Source organism: Primulina eburnea, chromosome 10, assembly GCF_022965805.1.
Source record: "Primulina eburnea isolate SZY01 chromosome 10, ASM2296580v1, whole genome shotgun sequence".
Classification (NCBI taxonomy): domain Eukaryota; kingdom Viridiplantae; phylum Streptophyta; class Magnoliopsida; order Lamiales; family Gesneriaceae; genus Primulina; species Primulina eburnea.
Genome location: NC_133110.1, coordinates 3,430,648 through 3,449,678, shown reverse-complemented (window position 1 = coordinate 3,449,678; position 19,031 = coordinate 3,430,648). Strand labels below are relative to the sequence as shown.

General features: G+C 38.2%; 2 protein-coding genes across 6 annotated transcripts; both read left to right on the top strand.

Moving 5' to 3' along the window:
• On the top strand, positions 1–1,973 carry LOC140842571 (uncharacterized). 2 transcript variants are annotated; one of them, XM_073210570.1, is made up of 3 exons: positions 1–556; positions 813–1,062; positions 1,797–1,973. In XM_073210570.1, exons 1-3 carry the CDS (start codon positions 209–211, stop codon positions 1,880–1,882), a joined length of 684 nt encoding a protein of 227 aa, XP_073066671.1. In that variant the 5' UTR covers positions 1–208; the 3' UTR covers positions 1,883–1,973. The 2 variants fall into 2 exon arrangements, 1 of the variants encoding a protein (XP_073066671.1); XR_012120442.1 differs by having other exon boundaries at positions 8–556; positions 813–1,186; positions 1,797–1,936.
• A 4,148-nt stretch (positions 1,974–6,121) lies between these two features.
• Positions 6,122–18,699, top strand: LOC140842570 (transcription initiation factor TFIID subunit 8-like). Of its 4 annotated transcripts, XR_012120440.1 has the most exons (4): positions 6,126–6,406; positions 8,192–8,251; positions 16,098–17,633; positions 17,726–18,699. XR_012120440.1 is itself a non-coding variant. In XM_073210569.1 (3 exons), exon 3 carries the CDS (start codon positions 6,636–6,638, stop codon positions 7,752–7,754), a length of 1,119 nt encoding a protein of 372 aa, XP_073066670.1. In that variant the 5' UTR covers positions 6,122–6,217; positions 6,320–6,406; positions 6,479–6,635; the 3' UTR covers positions 7,755–7,997. The 4 variants fall into 4 exon arrangements, 2 of the variants coding, with proteins under 2 accessions (XP_073066670.1, XP_073066669.1); XM_073210569.1 differs by lacking the exons at positions 8,192–8,251; positions 16,098–17,633; positions 17,726–18,699 and adding an exon at positions 6,479–7,997 and having other exon boundaries at positions 6,122–6,217; positions 6,320–6,406; XR_012120441.1 differs by lacking the exon at positions 16,098–17,633 and having other exon boundaries at positions 6,130–6,406; positions 17,724–18,699.
• Positions 18,700–19,031: the final 332 nt, after the last annotated feature.

Sequence of the window (19,031 nt, the reverse complement as noted above, 5' to 3'; positions counted from 1 at the left end):
AATGGATTTCATGTGTAGATCATAGAAAATTCATGGTAGTTTGGGTGAGTTGTTGTCAAGGAATAGCCCTGAATTCGAATCTGCGGCCCATTTGTGGCAGGCCTAAGAGCATATTTCATGGAATCTCCATGTACCGTCCAAGATTCCTGGATCCACAGTTCGACGGCCTGCCATAACTCTTTCCCAAGATTCCTTCCGCACAAATTCCATGCTCAAGTTCAGAACCTTTCGAGCTGAAATAAAGATGGCGAACTCAATCTTGAAATCCCATATTCTCTGCTCGAAGAATCTTCCAGACTTCCCATGGCCGCGCCACCGTGACAGTAATGCTAGTCTCTGCCACAGACGATTCCCCCACCTTCGCGCTCTTGTACGCCGTCTTCATCTTTATCTTCTTCCTCTTTCTCTATCGGTTCCTCGCCCTTTTCTTCTTCCTCCTGCTCCTTTTCTTCCTATGTTCCGAAGTCGTTTACCTCCTCTCGTCTGTCCTATGTCCGCCTCCGTGAACTTCTCCCAGGATAAGGATGCACCCGCCGCCGACTCAAATGCTAAAACTGTGAGAAATCATCCGTTTCTCATATTTCTACTGATTTTATGCTTCAATTTTGATAATTTGTTCTGCGCTAAAGGATTATGTTTTTGGTCCGAGAATCTGTTGTTGATATCGATTCTTCATCAGCTTTTACGGGCCTTTGTTGTATCTGTGTCTAGTATTAAGTTGGGATGAAGTCGGTGAAAATTTCAATAAAATTTTGAAGAATGAATGTGTGTGTGACTGCTTCTATTTTTTTTTTTTTTGCGGTGTATTGTAGGTAAGAGTGGTGATAAAGGGGAGGGTTCAGGGTGTATTCTACAGAAATTGGACAATTAACAATGCCAATGAATTGGGGCTCAAGGGTTGGGTTCGGAACATGAGAGATGGCTCTGTGGAAGCCCTGTTTTCTGGGAACCCCGATAAAGTTGAGGAGATGGAGCAACGTTGCCGGAGGGGTCCACCAGATGCCATGGTCACCGGTCTCCAGGTCTTCCCAAGTACTGAGGATCCCGGAACCTCGTTTCAGCGTAAGCCAACTGCGTGATCAAATGTGTCTTTTGGCTTATGCATTGTGAGATCGATCAATCATATGCCTATTTCACTTGTGGACTAGATTGATTGATGAAAGTATAAAGCATGCTGTATGTTCAGGTAATCATAGAGGCTGTACTAAGAAATCCTGGAAATATTTCATATATCTAAAATTTTATGGATATAGCAGGGTGTCATTACCACATTCTCCTATTTGAGTTTATTTCTGCTATGACATGGAGTTACGAAATTTCGGTGTTTGTTAGTGAGATGGTACCTCAGGACAATAGCCGTAGAGATGTATCCAAAGTTAAACATTTATTCTTACATGTGTGATTCACACTTTTTTCAGTTAACCTCACTTGTAAAGATAAGTGTATCATTGGATGCATATTCAAGATATTATCCTCAAGGTAACATGAAATTAGAATTCTAGATCCTAGAATCAACAAGTAAAGCTGCAGAGGTTCCCGATGGTGTGAAAACATCTTAATCAAGAAACAACACAAATATTATCATACTGTCAGCTCAAAGGCTTCAAACAGTTAATGATTTATGCTTATGGATATGATCTTGTAATAATTTAATGAAAATCAATGTGTAGTATCACAAAATGTATATGAAGTTCTGTTGAAAGATTGTCGTACAGGAGAACCAAACATACATAGAAACAAATACTAAGAACCACATATTTTCATTTTACTTCTGAGCAGTTGTTTGCACCCCACAGGTTCTCTCAAGCAGGTCGAGATTTCCATGACAGCGGCATTGATAGATGTGTCCTCTCCCAACTCAAGATCAAGACTATCTTACTAACGGTAAAAGTTTCATAATATTGACCGTATTAATGTGACTTGAGGAACTTTAACCTTTTCTCTCCAGTAAAAAACGTTTCCGTATTTCCCGGCTAATCGGCTCCAGAAACTGCGCGGTATGTCTAAATCAACCGAAGCTCCAACATTGAAGTTTTAATATTTTTCTCGGTTGAATAACAAAGAACATAAACATAAAAGTTGGGAGTCAAGGAAGATGAGAAAAATATTGGTTTAGTCCTCTACCGAAGGTGGGATCGGCCACGAATACTATTGTATTAGCATCCATGTTCCAGAAATCTTTGATCGCTAGACATGTGAAAAAAATTGAAAGGGTGGATCTAATTATGTTATCAGAAATACAGACTTTTAGATGTTCGATATCACATCCCACGTTGCATTAATACCCTTTGGATAGATTTTCATTTGGCGCAAGATTCTACTTGTGTTGGAGACATCTCAATGTCAATAGATCAATGTGCTAGGTCGTGACGAAGTTGTCTCCTTTTAAAGACTGATGATTGTGTATCTAATTCCATATCTGAGTTGTCCGAGGGGTGTAGACATATAGATTATATTAGAAAGATGGACTCTTCTAATAACTTAGGAAAATCATTTCAGCAAAGCTCATTCTGTGAAGTGCCTGTAAAGTGTCAATTGTTTGAGAAAGAGATAGATAAACCCCACTATGTTTTTAAAATCTACACAGAAAGAAACCCAAAATACTTGATGTCATACCAGGAGTATCAGGATAGTTTTGAGCTAAAACTCGCAACTTATATCCTGTATCTTTTTTAAGGGCATCAATCCCCAGGGTTACTCTATTCTTCTGCAAATTAAATTGAACAATATGATACTATTTAGCGTTGCATCTCATTCATGCATTGATTTCTAAGCCATTTGACAGAACCATCATAGTAACAAAGGTCGACTCTTTATGAATTGTTGTCTGAAAGGATTCGAAACTTGGAAAAAATCATGTAAGAAATTGAATTTAATTCGAAGAAACCATAAGTAAAAATTGGACACCTGACCCTGTGAAAGGAAACCACAGCATCAATAACCATTGTAAACACTTTAGGAAGCAATTCAGGTTTGTTCACCCCACTTTTTGTTGGTTTCATGTATGCAACTTGAGATAATAAATACGAAAATAAAGAATAAATTGGATACCGAATTTACATGAAAAACCCTAAAGATTATTAGGGTAAAAATCACAGACAAAATGCAAAGAATTTCACTGTAATATTTTATGGTGTACAATCGTTTACTGTGTTTCTAAAAAGAACACGGACTCTCTCAATATAGGAGAACAAACACTTCCCAAATATTATAAAAATAATAATAAGAAAAAGAAAACTCAAGAATATAATGAATTGCTTGATAATGAGATGATATCTTAATGATGAGAGGAGCTCTACTCCTCGTTAGTGTGAAAACGCATATGAAAACGCGTCTTTCCGTCTGGTTCCTCTGTCAAATATGCATCTTAATGCTTCATGCTGTCAATTATTTATTTTGCCGACATTTCTACTATTTGGAGATTTGATCCAATTTCACTTTGTTCAAGAATGAGCAGAAGAAGGAGGTTTGATATGTAGAAGATCCATACAAAGGATAACATAGTTGATGTTCTGACCAAGCTAGTGAACACTGATAAGTTTGAGTGGTGTTGATCCTCAAGTGGCCTAGCAGAAACGTAAGCAACATGTAATGGCAAGATTGAAAGGATGAGTGGAGATGCGTTTGATTCTCAATCAAATCTTCAAGTAAGAGAAATGTCGGAAAAATAAATGAATGATGACTTGAAATATTAATGATGATAGATGCATATTTGACAAAGAAAGCAGGCGGGAAGATGCTTTTTCATACGCGTTTTCACACTGACGAGGAGTAGAGCTCCTCTCATCATTCAGATATCATCTCATTCTCAAGTAATTCATTATATTCTCGAGTTTTCTTCTTATTTATTTCTATATTGTTCTCCTGTATTAAGAGAGAACGTGTTCTCTATGTTGTAGACATAATGGCGTGCATATACGAGATAATAAAGTTTAATGGAAACAATTTTATGCTGTGAAAAATAATGATACAAACAATTTTGAGAAATGATAATTGTTTGGCGACTATTGTAGAAATGTTGGCAAAATAAATGAATGACAACAGGAAACATTAATGATGATAGATGCATATTTGACAAAGGAAGCAGACGAGAAGACGTGTTTTTACATTGACGAGAAGCTCCTCTCCTTGTTTATCATCTCATTCTCAAACAATTCACTATATTTTTGAGTTTTCTTCTTAAACCTATTATTTCTATAATATTTGTGAGGTGTTTGTTCTCTTGTATTAACAGAGTGTGTTTTCACTTTGAAAATACAGTAAGCGGTTGTACATCATAAAATATTATAGTGAAATTCTTTTCATCTTGTTCGTGTTTTTTACTATAACAATTTTTAGGAGTATTCCACATAAAACTCGGTGTCTAGTTTTTTTTTTATTTTCATATTTATTGTATCATTTTGTCGCACGCTTTTCTCTCATCAGCTCTACTCCTACAAAGTGTAATTCATTTTGCACAACTGTAAAACCAGCAATGATATATGCATTTGTATCAGTGCAATAAATACGAAGATCAAAAGACATGAACACTTCAAAATTTTCACACTTGTGGAAACTGATAGATAAGCTACCCTCAAGAATATAGTGTCAATAAAAAAAATTACTAGTTTGTATGAAATTACGATCCAGATAGCAAGAAATTCAAATATTTCGGAGGGATACGAGGAACCCATTCGGGAAATTGCTGTTTGATGTTGCAAGAAAGTGATGCTGCGGTGGATTTTGCCGAGACAGGGAGAGGGATGAAGACGGATGCTGCAGAAGATAAGCCATTGGACGGCTTATAAAAACATAGAAATCTTGACTCGATTCGGTCACAATGGTTTTACTTTTATTTATTTATTTTAAAAAATGGAGGAAGGTATGAATTTTTTATTAACGATGAAACTTATGCTTATTATAGGATAATCATGTGAGTATTTATCCTAAATTATTTACCAATATGCAGCAATCACTTTTGTTCTTAGTTTTCATTCGGCTAATTTTGCCTAGTTTTTTATTCGAATTCTTTCGAAAATCAATCGAATTTTTCAAGCGAAAATTCATCAGCACCCACCCTCATGAAATTTGAAAAAAGTGGATTTAGACGGGAAAAATCTTATTAATTTGGAGTTTTTATAAAGGGAATTTTTTGATTATTTTTACGAGAATTTAATATTTGTTGGCCAGAATATTCAATCTAATCTTTTATCTAACTTCGTCTTTAATTATTCAACTGAGCCACAAAAAGACACGCTGATTCTAATAGCTCATTCGTCAACTAGACAAAAATTTGTTCCAGACGGTTTAACATGTCGTATTTTATGAGATGTATATTTTATTCGGATCATTCATGAAAAAATATTACTTTTTATGTAAAGAGTATTATTTTTTTATTGTGAATATCGATAGGGTAAACCGATCTCACATATAAAGATTCGTGAGACCGTCTCACAAGAGACTTACTCCTTCAACTAATAAGAATTGAAAAACAAATAATTCGATCTCATAAAATCCATATGAATGAAAATTGACAAAAACTTGTGTGAGATGGTCTCACAGGTCGTATTTTGTGATATATATTTTTTATTTTAGTCATCCAGCTAAGATTATTATTTTTTGTGAATATCAGTAGGGTTGACCCGACTCATAGATAAATATTCGTGAGACCGTTTCACAAAAAATCTACTCATGAAAATTTAATAGTTAATCTGGGAATTTTTTAAATATCACAGTTCAATCTTATAATTTCTCCGTATTCATTATATTTCTCAGTTAATCTGGTAATTTTTTAAAATATCTAAGTTCAATCTTATAATTTATCTCTGTATTCATTATATTTCTTTTTGTATAGTTTGATAATGTCTATTGTGAGATGGTCTTATGAATATTTATTTGTGAGACGAGTGATCTCTAACGATATTCACAATAAAAAGTAATACTCTTAGCTTAAAAAGTAATACTTTTTCATAGATGAACCACATAAAAGATATGTCTCATAAAATACGACTTATGATATCGCCTCACACAAGTTTGTGTCATGTAGTTCTATGTTCATGTGACAAGAATTCTATTAATATTTATTTCATAAAATTGATTCAGCTCACGGTTTTAGAAAGATTTTATAAAAATAAATTACAATAATTTTAACTGAAATTGTTTGAATCCTGATTATGGCTCCGTCCATAAATACCCCCAACATGCTGTACAGATCGACGCTTTCATTTCCAGTTTCTTGGTAGGGTTCTAAGCTCTACCGTATTATCTGTAAACCCCCAATTTCATTCTCCGAATCGACAATTGTATATGAAACCCTAAAGTTGTGCTATTTTGTGTCAAGGGTTTGACGCAATTGATGCAATACGCTTTCGCCCATCACCGACTTCAAGTTTGTGGGATTCGGTAGACTCTGGGAACTGCATATCTTGTAAGTATTCCATAATACACTCAAACGTATTCGCATTAACACAATATGTGTGTAAACTGGTTGATATTTCAGCTGGGCCATTTGGGTTTCGTGGCTGTTCATAGGGGGACATGGATGAAATGTATATAAATTGTGCCCTAGTTCTGCTGTGGAGGCGTTTGGGTTTATGAGGTTAGTGTTTTTGAGTTTCTGGAGTTGAAGAAGACCTTAGTGGTTGGGGAATCTGAATATGAACGGTGGAGGTGAAGTAGATGGACGGAGAGATGACCAAGGTCCGATAATTCGATCTGGCACCAATATATTTGGCCGAGCGATTTCAAGGGTATTTGTGGGGCAGATGTGTGAGAGTATTGGTTTTCAGGGAGTCAACGAGTCTGCTCTTGATTCCCTAGCTGGAATTGTGATTAGCTACATCAGTGACCTGGGAAAAACTTCAAAATTTCATGCAAATTTGGCTGGTAGGGCCGAGTGCAATGTCTTTGATGTCATTCAAGGATTAGTGGATTTGGGCTGGTCACAAGGATTTTCTGGTGTTTCTGAGGCCCAAAATGATTGTGTAATTAGTTCTGGTCCTATCAAAGAGCTCGACGAGTATGTGGTGTCTGCGGAGGAGATACCTTTTGCTCAGCCAGTTCCACGGTTTCCTGTGATCAGGGGACGGAAAATGATACCTAGTTTCTCGCAAATGGGCGAGACACCCAGTTCTAAACATATACCAGTTTGGTTGCCTGCATTTCCAGATCCTCACACATATATACAAACGCCTGTATGGAACGAGAGGCACACTGACCCTCGTACAGATATGATTGAGCTGGCAAGGCAGCGTAGAAAGGCAGAAAGGTCCTTGTTAAGCTTGCAGCAGCGGCTGGTGTGTAATGGGTCATTAGTGGCTGCAGCCTCAGCTGGAGATTTAGCTGAACCGGATGAGGTGGGGAAGTCCAAGTTTTTTGAAATTGAAAATTCTGTTCCTGTTAAGCCGTTGCAGGATAGTGGGAGAAACTTGTTACCGGTTGATGTGCATGCTAAGCTTCCCGGTGAGTCACACACAGAAAAGCGTGCCTCTTTATTGGAGACATTTGCTCCTGCTATCGAGACAATGAAGGACAGGCTTGATTCTGGAAGTGATGGGGACAAGCTTCTTCCGGAGAAGAGGAAACCTATATTTCTGGAGTTGAAGGGTGGTAAAAATGTCTTCGGAGAATCACTTGATTTGAGGATTCAGAACAAGGCCGCTGCTAGAACTTCATCCTGGTTCGAACATGAGGACGAAAAAGATGATAAGAAGAGGAGGGTTGAGTTTATACTCCAGAAGTCTATGGAAAACCAGCTAGAACTCCCTCAGTTGTAAATTTGTAATTCCTCGAGTGACTTAGTCAAAGAGAATTTGCATACGCTAGCTCAAGATTATAGCAGTTGATTAGGTTAGTCTAACTAGAAATTGTAGTTAGTTGTGCTGGTGAATGTGATTAGAATCCACACGGGTATCGGACCTAATCTAAGACATTTTTCGAGAAAATTTAGCGTGTGTTTTTAGTTTCTTCTGTAAGTCTACATTATGATTTTTCCAATGAATGAAAATGTATCTTTACTTGTTTATCACAGATATCTGTGTACCCATTTTAGTTGGTGCAGTTTACTCAGCATGTAGGTGGTGTAAAATTCAATCTGTACATTGTATCACTGCATTTATTACAGTGCTATACTTTTCAAGTATGATATCTATCATCGATGTTATTTGCACTTAACTATGCTAAAATGGGAATTAAGACTTCTTTAAATTGACAGGTCTTCTCATCCTTTATACCCCGATTTGAAGGTTGTAGAAGAGGAGCGATAGCTTTAACTGTAAGTTGTTAGCATGCTTTAAGCAATATGTGCCTTGTTTAAGAAGCTTCATCCAAGCTCATTGACGTTTACCAAGACTATGATATTGAGTTAATGCTGAACTTCTTATATATATATCATCAGTTTGAGTGTAGCGCCCTTACCCAAGCCACTACTAAACAGACTAATAAACGTGCAACATTAAACTTAATACCAACAATTAAACAGCGGAAACCAAATACTTAATCAATCTTACAACCCAAATGAAAACAAAGCAATAACGACAGTCTTACACATTAATACAACCATAACAAATACAAAACATAACCCTGAACGAGAAAATGATAAACCACAGAAAACCTCCACTGGATCACCACCGAAAACCCAACTGCTCTAGCCACTGCCCTGGTCGTCCGAACCGTCCAACCTAAGACCTGCCCCGTGGAATGGGGTGCCCAAGATGAAAACAAGGACGTGAGCGACAATCGCCCAATACGAGAATGTACGAGTATACAAACTGATATGATGCATGCAAAATGCAATATGCTCGGATATCAAGGATCAAGTCAAGAATCTCATGCTCAGTCTAGAGGCGCCTGAGTGTGTAGTCTCTGATCTGCCCTAGGCATGTTTTGGCTCCCACATTCATCATGAAGACGTGGACCTGCAATGTCCAGGTCATCAGAGCCCGCGGGTCCCGTCGGACACTGTAGCTCTCGATGGCCCATCATCCACAATACAGAATAGGGCTGAGCGGCCCCAACAAACGAGGTATATCTCAAAAGATATCAGGCTCAACATGATATGTCATGCATAATATGCCAAAGCAGTAAAACATGTATCATGCAACAGATAAATATGCAGCATATAAGTGTGTATACTACGCTTGGATATCTCAGTCAGTACATCACGTACCTCACTAAAACAATCTGACAGAAAGCTCTGAACCTAGACAATACCAACATAATGAAATCACTAACAAACCAGATCAAACATGCTACAAAGATCTCCCTATGATCCTTAAATCACTATCTAAGGATTTAGGATTATACCTGCGTCCGTCGTCAGCCCGCTGATGATGTCTCGATCTCAGTTCACCGACCCTCCTCGAGTCGACACTAGCTCCGAAACTTCCCGACACCAAAGTGCCCTAGAAACTGACTAGAAACTATGGTAAAACTAGCATTTTCTCTGAAGAATGCGGTGAAGGAAACAAAAGAATCGGCTTCCATTTATAGGCTGCATCCGGACTATTTCAGAAAATCCGAACCAATCTTATCTGCCACGTGTCGGAATCTCATTGGTCTAGTTGGATTTCTCGAGATAATGTAATCCGAAGTAGGTCGGGTTATCCATTTAAAATTCGGTGGATACCAACAACTTGATCCCGAATTATTAATCCTTAATAATACTTAAATTAACAACTCATTAATTATCTCTTAATTAATATTTCATTCAAAATAAGAATTCGGGTCATTACATCCTCCCCTCCTTACAAAGATTTCGTCCTCGAAATCAAAACTGAAGTACAATACAACTGAATAAAATACAACTCAAAACAAATGAGGATACTCTGAGCGCATACGACTCTCTAACTCCCAAGTTGCTTCTGCAGTACCTCGGCGTTGCCATTGCACTAGAACAATTGGAATGGTCTTGTTTCTGAGCTCCTTCTCTTTCCTACCTAGGATTAAAAGCGGCTGCTCGACATAAGTCAAGTCTTCTTCAAGTTGAACGTCTGTCGGACTAAGAACGTGCGACTCATCTGATACATACCGTCGTAGCAACGATACATGAAAGACATTATGAATGCTGGACAAATACGGCGGTAAAGCCAATCGATACGCCAAATTTCCAACACATTCCAAGATCTCAAAAGGTCCGATGAATCTTGGGGCTAATTTTCTCTTGAGTCCAAATCTCATCACCCTGCGGAACGGTGAAACTTTAAGGAAAACTTTTTCCCCTGACTGAAACTGTAGAGGTCTACGCTTGGTATTCGCATAACTCGATTGACGATCTTGTGCAGTTTTAATTCTCTTCTTGATCAATTCCACTACGTCAATCGCTTGTTGCACTAATTCAGGTCCTTGCACTTGGCGTTCTCCTACTTCGTCCCAAAACAAAGGAGTACGACAACGTCTACCATACAATGCTTCGAACGGAGCCATACCAATGCTACTGTGGTAGCTATTGTTATATGCAAACTCCACAAGCGGCAGATGATCATGCCATGCTGGTCCAAAATCCAAAGCACAAGCACGCAACATGTCCTCGAGTGTCTGAATAGTCCTCTCAGACTGACCATCGGTCTCTGGATGATAGGCAGTACTCAGACTCAATGTCGTTCCCAACGCTTTTTGAAAACTTCCCCAGAACCTTGAGGTAAAGCGTGGATCTCTATCACTGACTATACTTGTTGGCACACCATGATATTTAAGAATCTCTTGGATGTATAGTCTTGCCATGCGATCGAAACTATATTCCCGACTATACGGAATGAAATGTGCTGACTTAGTCAGTCGGTCCACAACAACCCAAATTGCATCACAATTCTTAGAAGACAACGGCAAGTGGGTGACAAAATCCATCGTTACATGCTCCCACTTCCACTCAGGAATAGGAAGATTCTGAAGTAATCCTCCTGGTCGTCGATGCTCAGCTTTCACTTGCTGACAAACCAAACACTTGGCTACAAACTGGTAAACACTTCTCTTCATACCTTTCCACCAAAACTTGGTCTTCAAATCCTTATACATTTTCATGCTTCCAGGGTGGATACTCAACTTACTCCTATGAGCTTGAGATAAAATCTCGTCCCTCAATTTAGAATCTTCTGGAACTACGATTCTACCTGACAAACACAAGGTTCCATCTGCTTGGAACGCAAAGCCAGATGTGTTGTCTCCTTTAGCTAACCTTGCTAACTTTTCCACCTTCGGATCAGAAAACTGAGCTTCTCTGATTTTGGCATACAACATCGGTTCAGATAAAATGCTCGTTACTCGAATGTGTTCCATTCCTTTCTTATGACGGAAGTGAAATCCCAGAGAGCAACAATCTTGTATTACACTTGATATAAAACTTGTCTGAAGTGCAGATAATCTCACCTTGCGACTAAGAGCATCAGCTGTAAGATTCGCTGATCCTGGATGATACTTGATTTCGCAATCATAATCCTTTAACAAATCCATCCATCTTCTTTGACGCATGTTCAACTCTGCTTGAGTAAAGATATACTTCAAACTCTTGTGATCTGTGAAAATCTCAAATCTCTCTCCATAGAGATAATGTCGCCAAATCTTCAAAGCAAACACAATCGCTGCCAATTCCAGATCATGAACTGGATAATTCTCTTCATGCTTCTTCAACTGTCTGGATGCATATGCAATCACATGACCATTCTGGGTTAAAACGCACCCAAGTCCTTGAAGTGATGCGTCAGTGTACACAATGTACCCTCCTGATCCAGATGGCAGAGCTAAAACTGGTGCAGTTGTCAAACGTTGACGCAGTTCATTGAAACTATTTTCACAATCATGAGTCCATTCGAACTGCACATTCTTACACGTCAGTTGAGTCAATGGTTTGGCAATCTGAGAAAATCCTGAAATGAATCTCCGGTAATAACCTGCCAAACCTAGAAAACTTCTTATCTCTTGAGCTGATTCCGGTCGTGCCCAACTCAACACTGCTTCGATCTTGCTAGGATCCACTGATATCCCATCTTTGGATATAACATGTCCCAAGAAGACAACTCTGTCGAGCCAAAACTCGCACTTGTTCAACTTAGCATACAGTTGGTGATTCCTTAAGGTTAGCAACACAATCCTTAAATGTTGTGCATGCTCTTCAAGGCTACGAGAGTATACCAGTATGTCATCAATAAAGACAATGACAAACTTGTCAAGATTATCCTGGAATACTCGGTTCATCAAATCCATAAATACTGCTGGAGCATTCGTCAAACCAAACGGCATCACTAGAAACTCGTAATGCCCATACCTTGTTCGAAATGCAGTCTTAGGGATATCACGTTGATGAACTCGAAGTTGATGATATCCAGACCGTAAATCGATCTTCGAGTACACTGAAGTCCCTTGCAGTTGATCAAACAAATCATCAATCCGTGGTAACGGATATTTATTCTTGACTGTTACTCGGTTCAACTGCCGATAATCTATGCAAAGCCGCATAGACCCATCGTTCTTTTTAACGAACAACACTGGTGCTCCCAGGGAGACACACTGGGTCTAATGTACCCTTTGTCCAGAAGATCTTGTAACTGTTGTTTCAACTCTTTCATCTCTGTTGGTGCCAATCTATAAGGCGCTCTGGAGATAGGTGTGGTTCCTGGTACCAACTATATCTCCGCTTCCACTTCCCTCTCTGGAGGAAATCCAGGAATTTCATCGGGGAAAACATCAGGAAATTCATTGACAACTGGAATATTCTTCACGTCGATTACATCCTTTGATACGTCAACAGCATAAATGACGTATCCTTCTCCTCCTTTTGCTAAAGCTCGTTGTGCCTTTACAGCAGACACTACTGGCATTGGAGGTCGAGCTCCCTCACCAAAGAAGAACCAATTCTCGTCTCCTTCTGGACGAAACTGAACGAGACGTTGATAACAATCTACCGTCGCTCTATACTTAGTCAATAGGTCGATTCCCATAATACAATCGAAATCTTCCATAGCCAATATCATCAAATTGGCAGACAAGTAATTTCCCTCAAACTCTAACAAACAGTCTACTACAAGTCGCTTAGCTAAAACTTCTTGTCCCATCGGTGTAGACACCGACAACAGAACATCTAATGACACGTAGGGTAGTTTATGCTTCTTAACAAACATTGATGCTATGAATGAATGTGATGCCCCAGTGTCAATCAATACATATGCAAGAATACCACATAAAAGAAAATTACCTGCAAAGACTCTCTCGTTATGGTCCTCAGCTTGCTCTTGGTTTAAGGCAAACACTTGCCCCTGAACTCGTGGGCGTTGCTGAGATCCTTGCGATATTCCTCCACGACGAGAACCTTGAGCGGGAAAACCTTTCTGTTGAACAGTGGCCTCAGACTGTTTTCCACTATAAGACCCTGTCATAGAACTTCCGCCTCCACTCTGATTCTCCAAATTAGGGCAATCCCTCTTCATGTGACCAAAACCACCACAATTGAAACATGCCCCCGTTGCTCTTCGACAATTCTCCGTCGGGTGATTACCTCCGCAGTGGCCACATTGCATCTTTTTCCTGCCAAAGCTGTGCACCCCTCCAGAACCGGAAGAAGAAGAAGATGCAGACTTCTTGAAAGACTGACCCCTTGGTCCCAACGAACTAGAACTTTTGGTAGCTTGCATAGCCTTTCTCCTAGCAATACTGATCTCGGCTTGACGACAACGATTCACTAATCCTTCGTACGAAGTAGGATCATCACAGACAGAAACCCGATCAAAAATCTCCTGGTTCAAACCATTCAAAAAAATGAGAATATTTTGCTGCAGAATTCTCACTGATGTGAGGAGCGTACGACAACAGATCCGTAAAACGCTTCTGATAATCCTCAATGTTCGAATCTCCTTGCTTAATGGTCAACAGTTCCATCTCCTTCGCCTGGCGAAGAGCTGGCGGAAAGTGATGATTGATGAAGGCCTGACGGAAATGCTCCCAACGAATCCGCCCATGCTGCTGAACTAGAATGGCAGAAACAGGTTTCCACCATTTCCGAGCTTTTCCTTGGATCATGAAATCAGCTACCTCCATCTTCTCATCCTCGTCATAGTGCAATACTCGAAAACACTGCTCCATGATATCAACCCAAGCTTCAGCAACATCAGCATTCTCATCTCTGGTCAACGGTGGAGGTCCAATCTTCATGAAATCCATAATATTGACACGGTTCCTACGTCTCCTTTCATCATGATCTCGATGACGCCTTCCGTCACGATCTCTACGACGATGTTCTCGACCAGCCTCATCGTCGCCATAACGGCCATGTCCCACACTACCGTGACTGCTTCCATCTCCTGACATCTGAAAGGAAACTAAAATCAACTTCTAAATCCTCAAAACAGAATAACTAATGTCCCAAAAATCTTTGCATGCTCTGATACCACCAAATGTAGCGCCCTTACCCGAGCCACTACTAAACAGACTAATAAACATGCAACATTAAACTTAATACCAACAATTAAACAGCGGAAACCAAATACTTAATCAATCTTACAACCCAAATGAAAACAAAGCAATAACGACAGTCTTACACATTAATACAACCATAACAAATACAAAACATAACCCTGAACGAGAAAACGATAAACCACAGAAAACCTCCACTGGATCACCACCGAAAACCCAACTGCTCTAGCCACTGCCCTGGTCGTCCGAACCGTCCAACCTAAGACCTGCCCCGTGGAATGGGGTGCCCAAGATGAAAACAAGGACGTGAGCGACAATCGCCCAATACGAGAATGTACGAGTATACAAACTGATATGATGCATGCAAAATGCAATATGCTCGGATATCAAGGATCAAGTCAAGAATCTCATGCTCAGTCTAGAGGCGCCTGAGTGTGTAGTCTCTGATCTGCCCTAGGCATGTTTTGGCTCCCACACTCATCATCAAGACGTGGACCTGCAATGTCCAGGTCATCAGAGCCCGCGGGTCCCGTCGGACACTGTAGCTCTCGATGCCCCATCGTCCACAATACAGAATAGGGCTGAGCGGCCCCAACAAACGAGGTATATCTCAAAAGATATCAGGCTCAACATGATATGTCATGCATAATATGCCAAAGCAGTAAAACATGTATCATGCAACAGATAAATATGCAGCATATAAGTGTGTATACTACGCTTGGATATCTCAGTCAGTACATCACGTACCTCACTAAAACAATCTGACAGAAAGCTCTGAACCTAGACAATACCAACATAATGAAATCACTAACAAACCAGATCAAACATGCTACAAAGATCTCCCTATGATCCTTAAATCACTATCTAAGGATTTAGGATTATACCTGCGTCCGTCGTCAGCCCGCTGATGATGTCTCGATCTCAGTTCACCGACCCTCCTCGAGTCGACACTAGCTCCGAAACTTCCCGACACCAAAGTGCCCTAGAAACTGACTAGAAACTATGGTAAAACTAGCACTTTCTCTGAAGAATGCGGTGAAGGAAACAAAAGAATCGGCTTCCATTTATAGGCTGCATCCGGACTATTTCAGAAAATCCGAACCAATCTTATCTGCCACGTGTCGGAATCTCATTGGTCTAGTTGGATTTCTCGAGATAATGTAATCCGAAGTAGGTTGGGTTATCCATTTAAAATTCGGTGGATACCAACAACTTGATCCCGAATTATTAATCCTTAATAATACTTAAATTAACAACTCATTAATTATCTCTTAATTAATATTTCATTCAAAATAAGAATTCGGGTCATTACATTGAGCTAGTAATTCTCAATATATAATGGGAAGAGGGGTATTTGTGTCACTCTTCTCTTCTCAACTTTTGTAGTTTAGTTTTTTCTCTTCTTTACAATTGTTGGTTGGAATGTATGATAAAGCACAAATTATATAATGATTTTATGTTTATTTATTTGTTGTATTTGTGCTTATATGGCAAAATATATTCAAATTTTGCTCTGATTTATTGTGTTTTTATTTTATATTTGACAATTCAGTCTAAATCTGAAAAAATTTGGGAAGCTATTCGAGAATCTAGAAAAATAAGGAAGAACCTTTATTTCTCTAGAACTCAAATTCTACCAATTTCGAAGGGAAAAGGATTTTTTTTCAGATATAAATAGGACTTATTCATTCAAGGAGGACTTCTGTCAATTATTTTTATAGGCGGTTTGAGAGAGGAAGAAGATGACTTCAAGTGTGAATTGCGCCATTCAAGTCGAAATTTTCTTAATTTCCTTTTTGTAATTCATTATCATGATCTCAAACATTGTTTTTATGCTTTGTTATGCATTTTTGAAATGATTTCTTTTAGGTCAAGACCATGATATGATGGAGAGAACCCTTTGTTTTGATATTTAGTAATTATTCAATAAATTATATATTGATGATGATTTCATATTGTTGGTGAATAATATAGTCAAATATTCATATGTTTGTTTGATTATTCTTGCATTGGAGGAGGATTGATTAAATATTGTTTCAAAGATATCAATCAACATATGATTAAATCAACTACAAATAATATCGGATGGATTTTAAATATATTTTTATTTAATCAAGTTCAATTAGAAATAATTGGATTGTCAAGCTAAAAATGTATTCATTCGTTCTAGAAATATATTAATCAATAATTTAGGATATTCCACCATAATCGAGCGAAAGTTTGATACTTAACTTAACTTAAATAGGTGTCAATATATATTAGAATTTTTATCGTTGTGTGTTTTGGTTATTTTATTTGAATTCAGAATCTTCTTTTATCATCGGCTATTGCTATTGTTAAATTTAATAGGAAAATTTTCTTAATTTTAATTTTTTTTTTAGATTCATAAGTTTACTCTGTCACTTAATTAATTTACTCTAGATTATGTTTAGTAATTTAAACTTTAATAATTAGATATTAACCTTATTGGAATTCGACTATATTACAACTTGATCTAAGCGTGCCTGCATGTTGCAAGTCCCTACCGAAACAAGTTAAGGATCAAGTGATAATGGGCCATACAAATACAATGATTACAGCCGAGTTAAAACATGAGCAAGTGAATCCCATATCAATGAGAGTGCGAGTCTCTGGAATCTAGTGGGAAGAATGGATAGATTTTGTGAATATTTATCTTGTTAATTTGTTACAACAACCGAAACAAAACTTTGTCTATTTGTCAAGTTTTCATTAGCTGTAGTGATTTCGAAATAGTGTGATTAGCCTCTGCAATCATCGATTGAATTATGGAACACATTTGGTTTTCTTCTTTTCTAACTAAACAGATGGTCAATGAACCAATAACCTTCCTTTTTTCCGTCTTTCTTTGATTTCTTGCATGTTTTTCTTACAGATGTGTTACCAGTCTTACAAAACTGTCCTTCTCACCTTCATTTAGTTGCTGCAAGTTTGATTTCTCCCCATCCATTTGGGAATGATATATACATTATCTTGTTTCCTGTGCAAGCACTAAAATTTATCTCAATTGGCTGTTTTGTGTGCATTGACTGCTTGTGTACACAATAATGACCGTGTGGCTGTATCGAAGGGGAAAAGGTCTTGATCTTATTTGGAAAGACTAACGCATGCTTCATTTCTAATTTGTTTGCTGGCTATCACGATGGAATGAAAACCAATGATCATTTATCGCAATGTGGACTGGTCTTGAACTTTCATGTGTGTGATACAAAAGCAGAAATGTGGAGAGAATGCAAGATGTTGATTTATTTCGTTCAAGTAAACAATATAGATTCGATATCTTGTCCGAGCTCTGTGCTGTTACTTTAACAGCTTTTTGACATTTACAGAGATGTCCATTTTCTCAGTTAAAGTCACCTCAAACATGCAATTTGTGTTTTGGAGCGCAGTTGCTTCACAAAGTATGGCAAACACACCCTGTTGCTCGAATCTAAATTCTTTCTCTTCTGCTTCGAGCACCCCTATGAAAGGGGGATATGAAAGGACAGGTGAGGTAATTCTACCATGAACTTCTTTGGCTCAGCATTACCAATCGTAATGACTAAAAATACCCATCTTTGGCGATTCTTTTATGACCAGTCATCCAGGTGCTGTTGCATCGTTTGGTTACCCAATTTACAAGGTAAACGGAGAACTTCTTCACTAGTTTTTTGGATGGCTTGATTATTACAAAGGAGCTAGTTGTTCTGCATTTTGAACCCATCCTCTTTTCTTGGTTTTTGTTTCGATTCTTTCTTGATTCAACTGGAAATCTTTATCTGCTATATATAGATTGACGTGAATCGAATGTGAGTCTATTAATGGAACAGGGGGAATCTTCACATTTTGCCTGCCTTGTAGTAAAAAAAAACTTTACATTTTAACTCTTTGATAAGATCTTCATATTTTTATAAAGTCTATAAAGTCCGGGGATATGCATGAATCATTGTTATTATGCATAATTTTCAAGCAAAAGTGGTGCCTCCCTTTTTGTCCCTTTTTGGCATGTTGCTGCAAATCTGATAACATGTTCCGTAGGGTAGATGTACACACAAGCTTTACTTCGATCCCTCACTTCAAAGCTTGAGTTCCACTGGACATTAAAATGCAACTTTGCTATATACATTTGTGCCGCATTTGTGCCGCTGCGGCTGAGTTGCTCAAGTATGAATTTTGAGCTCCTATCGTTCTCAAAAAACAAACCTGTATGAAAAGTAGATTATTTATTCAAGAATTTATGTATGAGAGCGATGATATAGATGTAATGTAAGAAGAAAATTTTAAGACAAGTTACGTTGGAACAGGAAATATCTATTCAAATATAAGCCAATCAATTACCGAAGCGAACAAATTCTGTTACATGTCGGTCGTGTGGCATTGGGCTAACTTGGCTCACTAATACTTTTGCAAAAATTTATGCGAGATGATCTTGTGGATCATATTTTTTGAGATAGATCTCTTGTTTAGATCATTTATAAAAAAATTATTATTTTTTTATGTTAAGAGTGTTACTTTTTATTGTGAATATCGGTAGGGTTGATCCATCTCACAGAAGATTCGTAAGACCATCTCACAAGTGACATACTCCACATTAAAAATTTAAAATCCACCACTTTTAAATATTTCCTTTCATCACAAACCCAACAAACATAATTTTT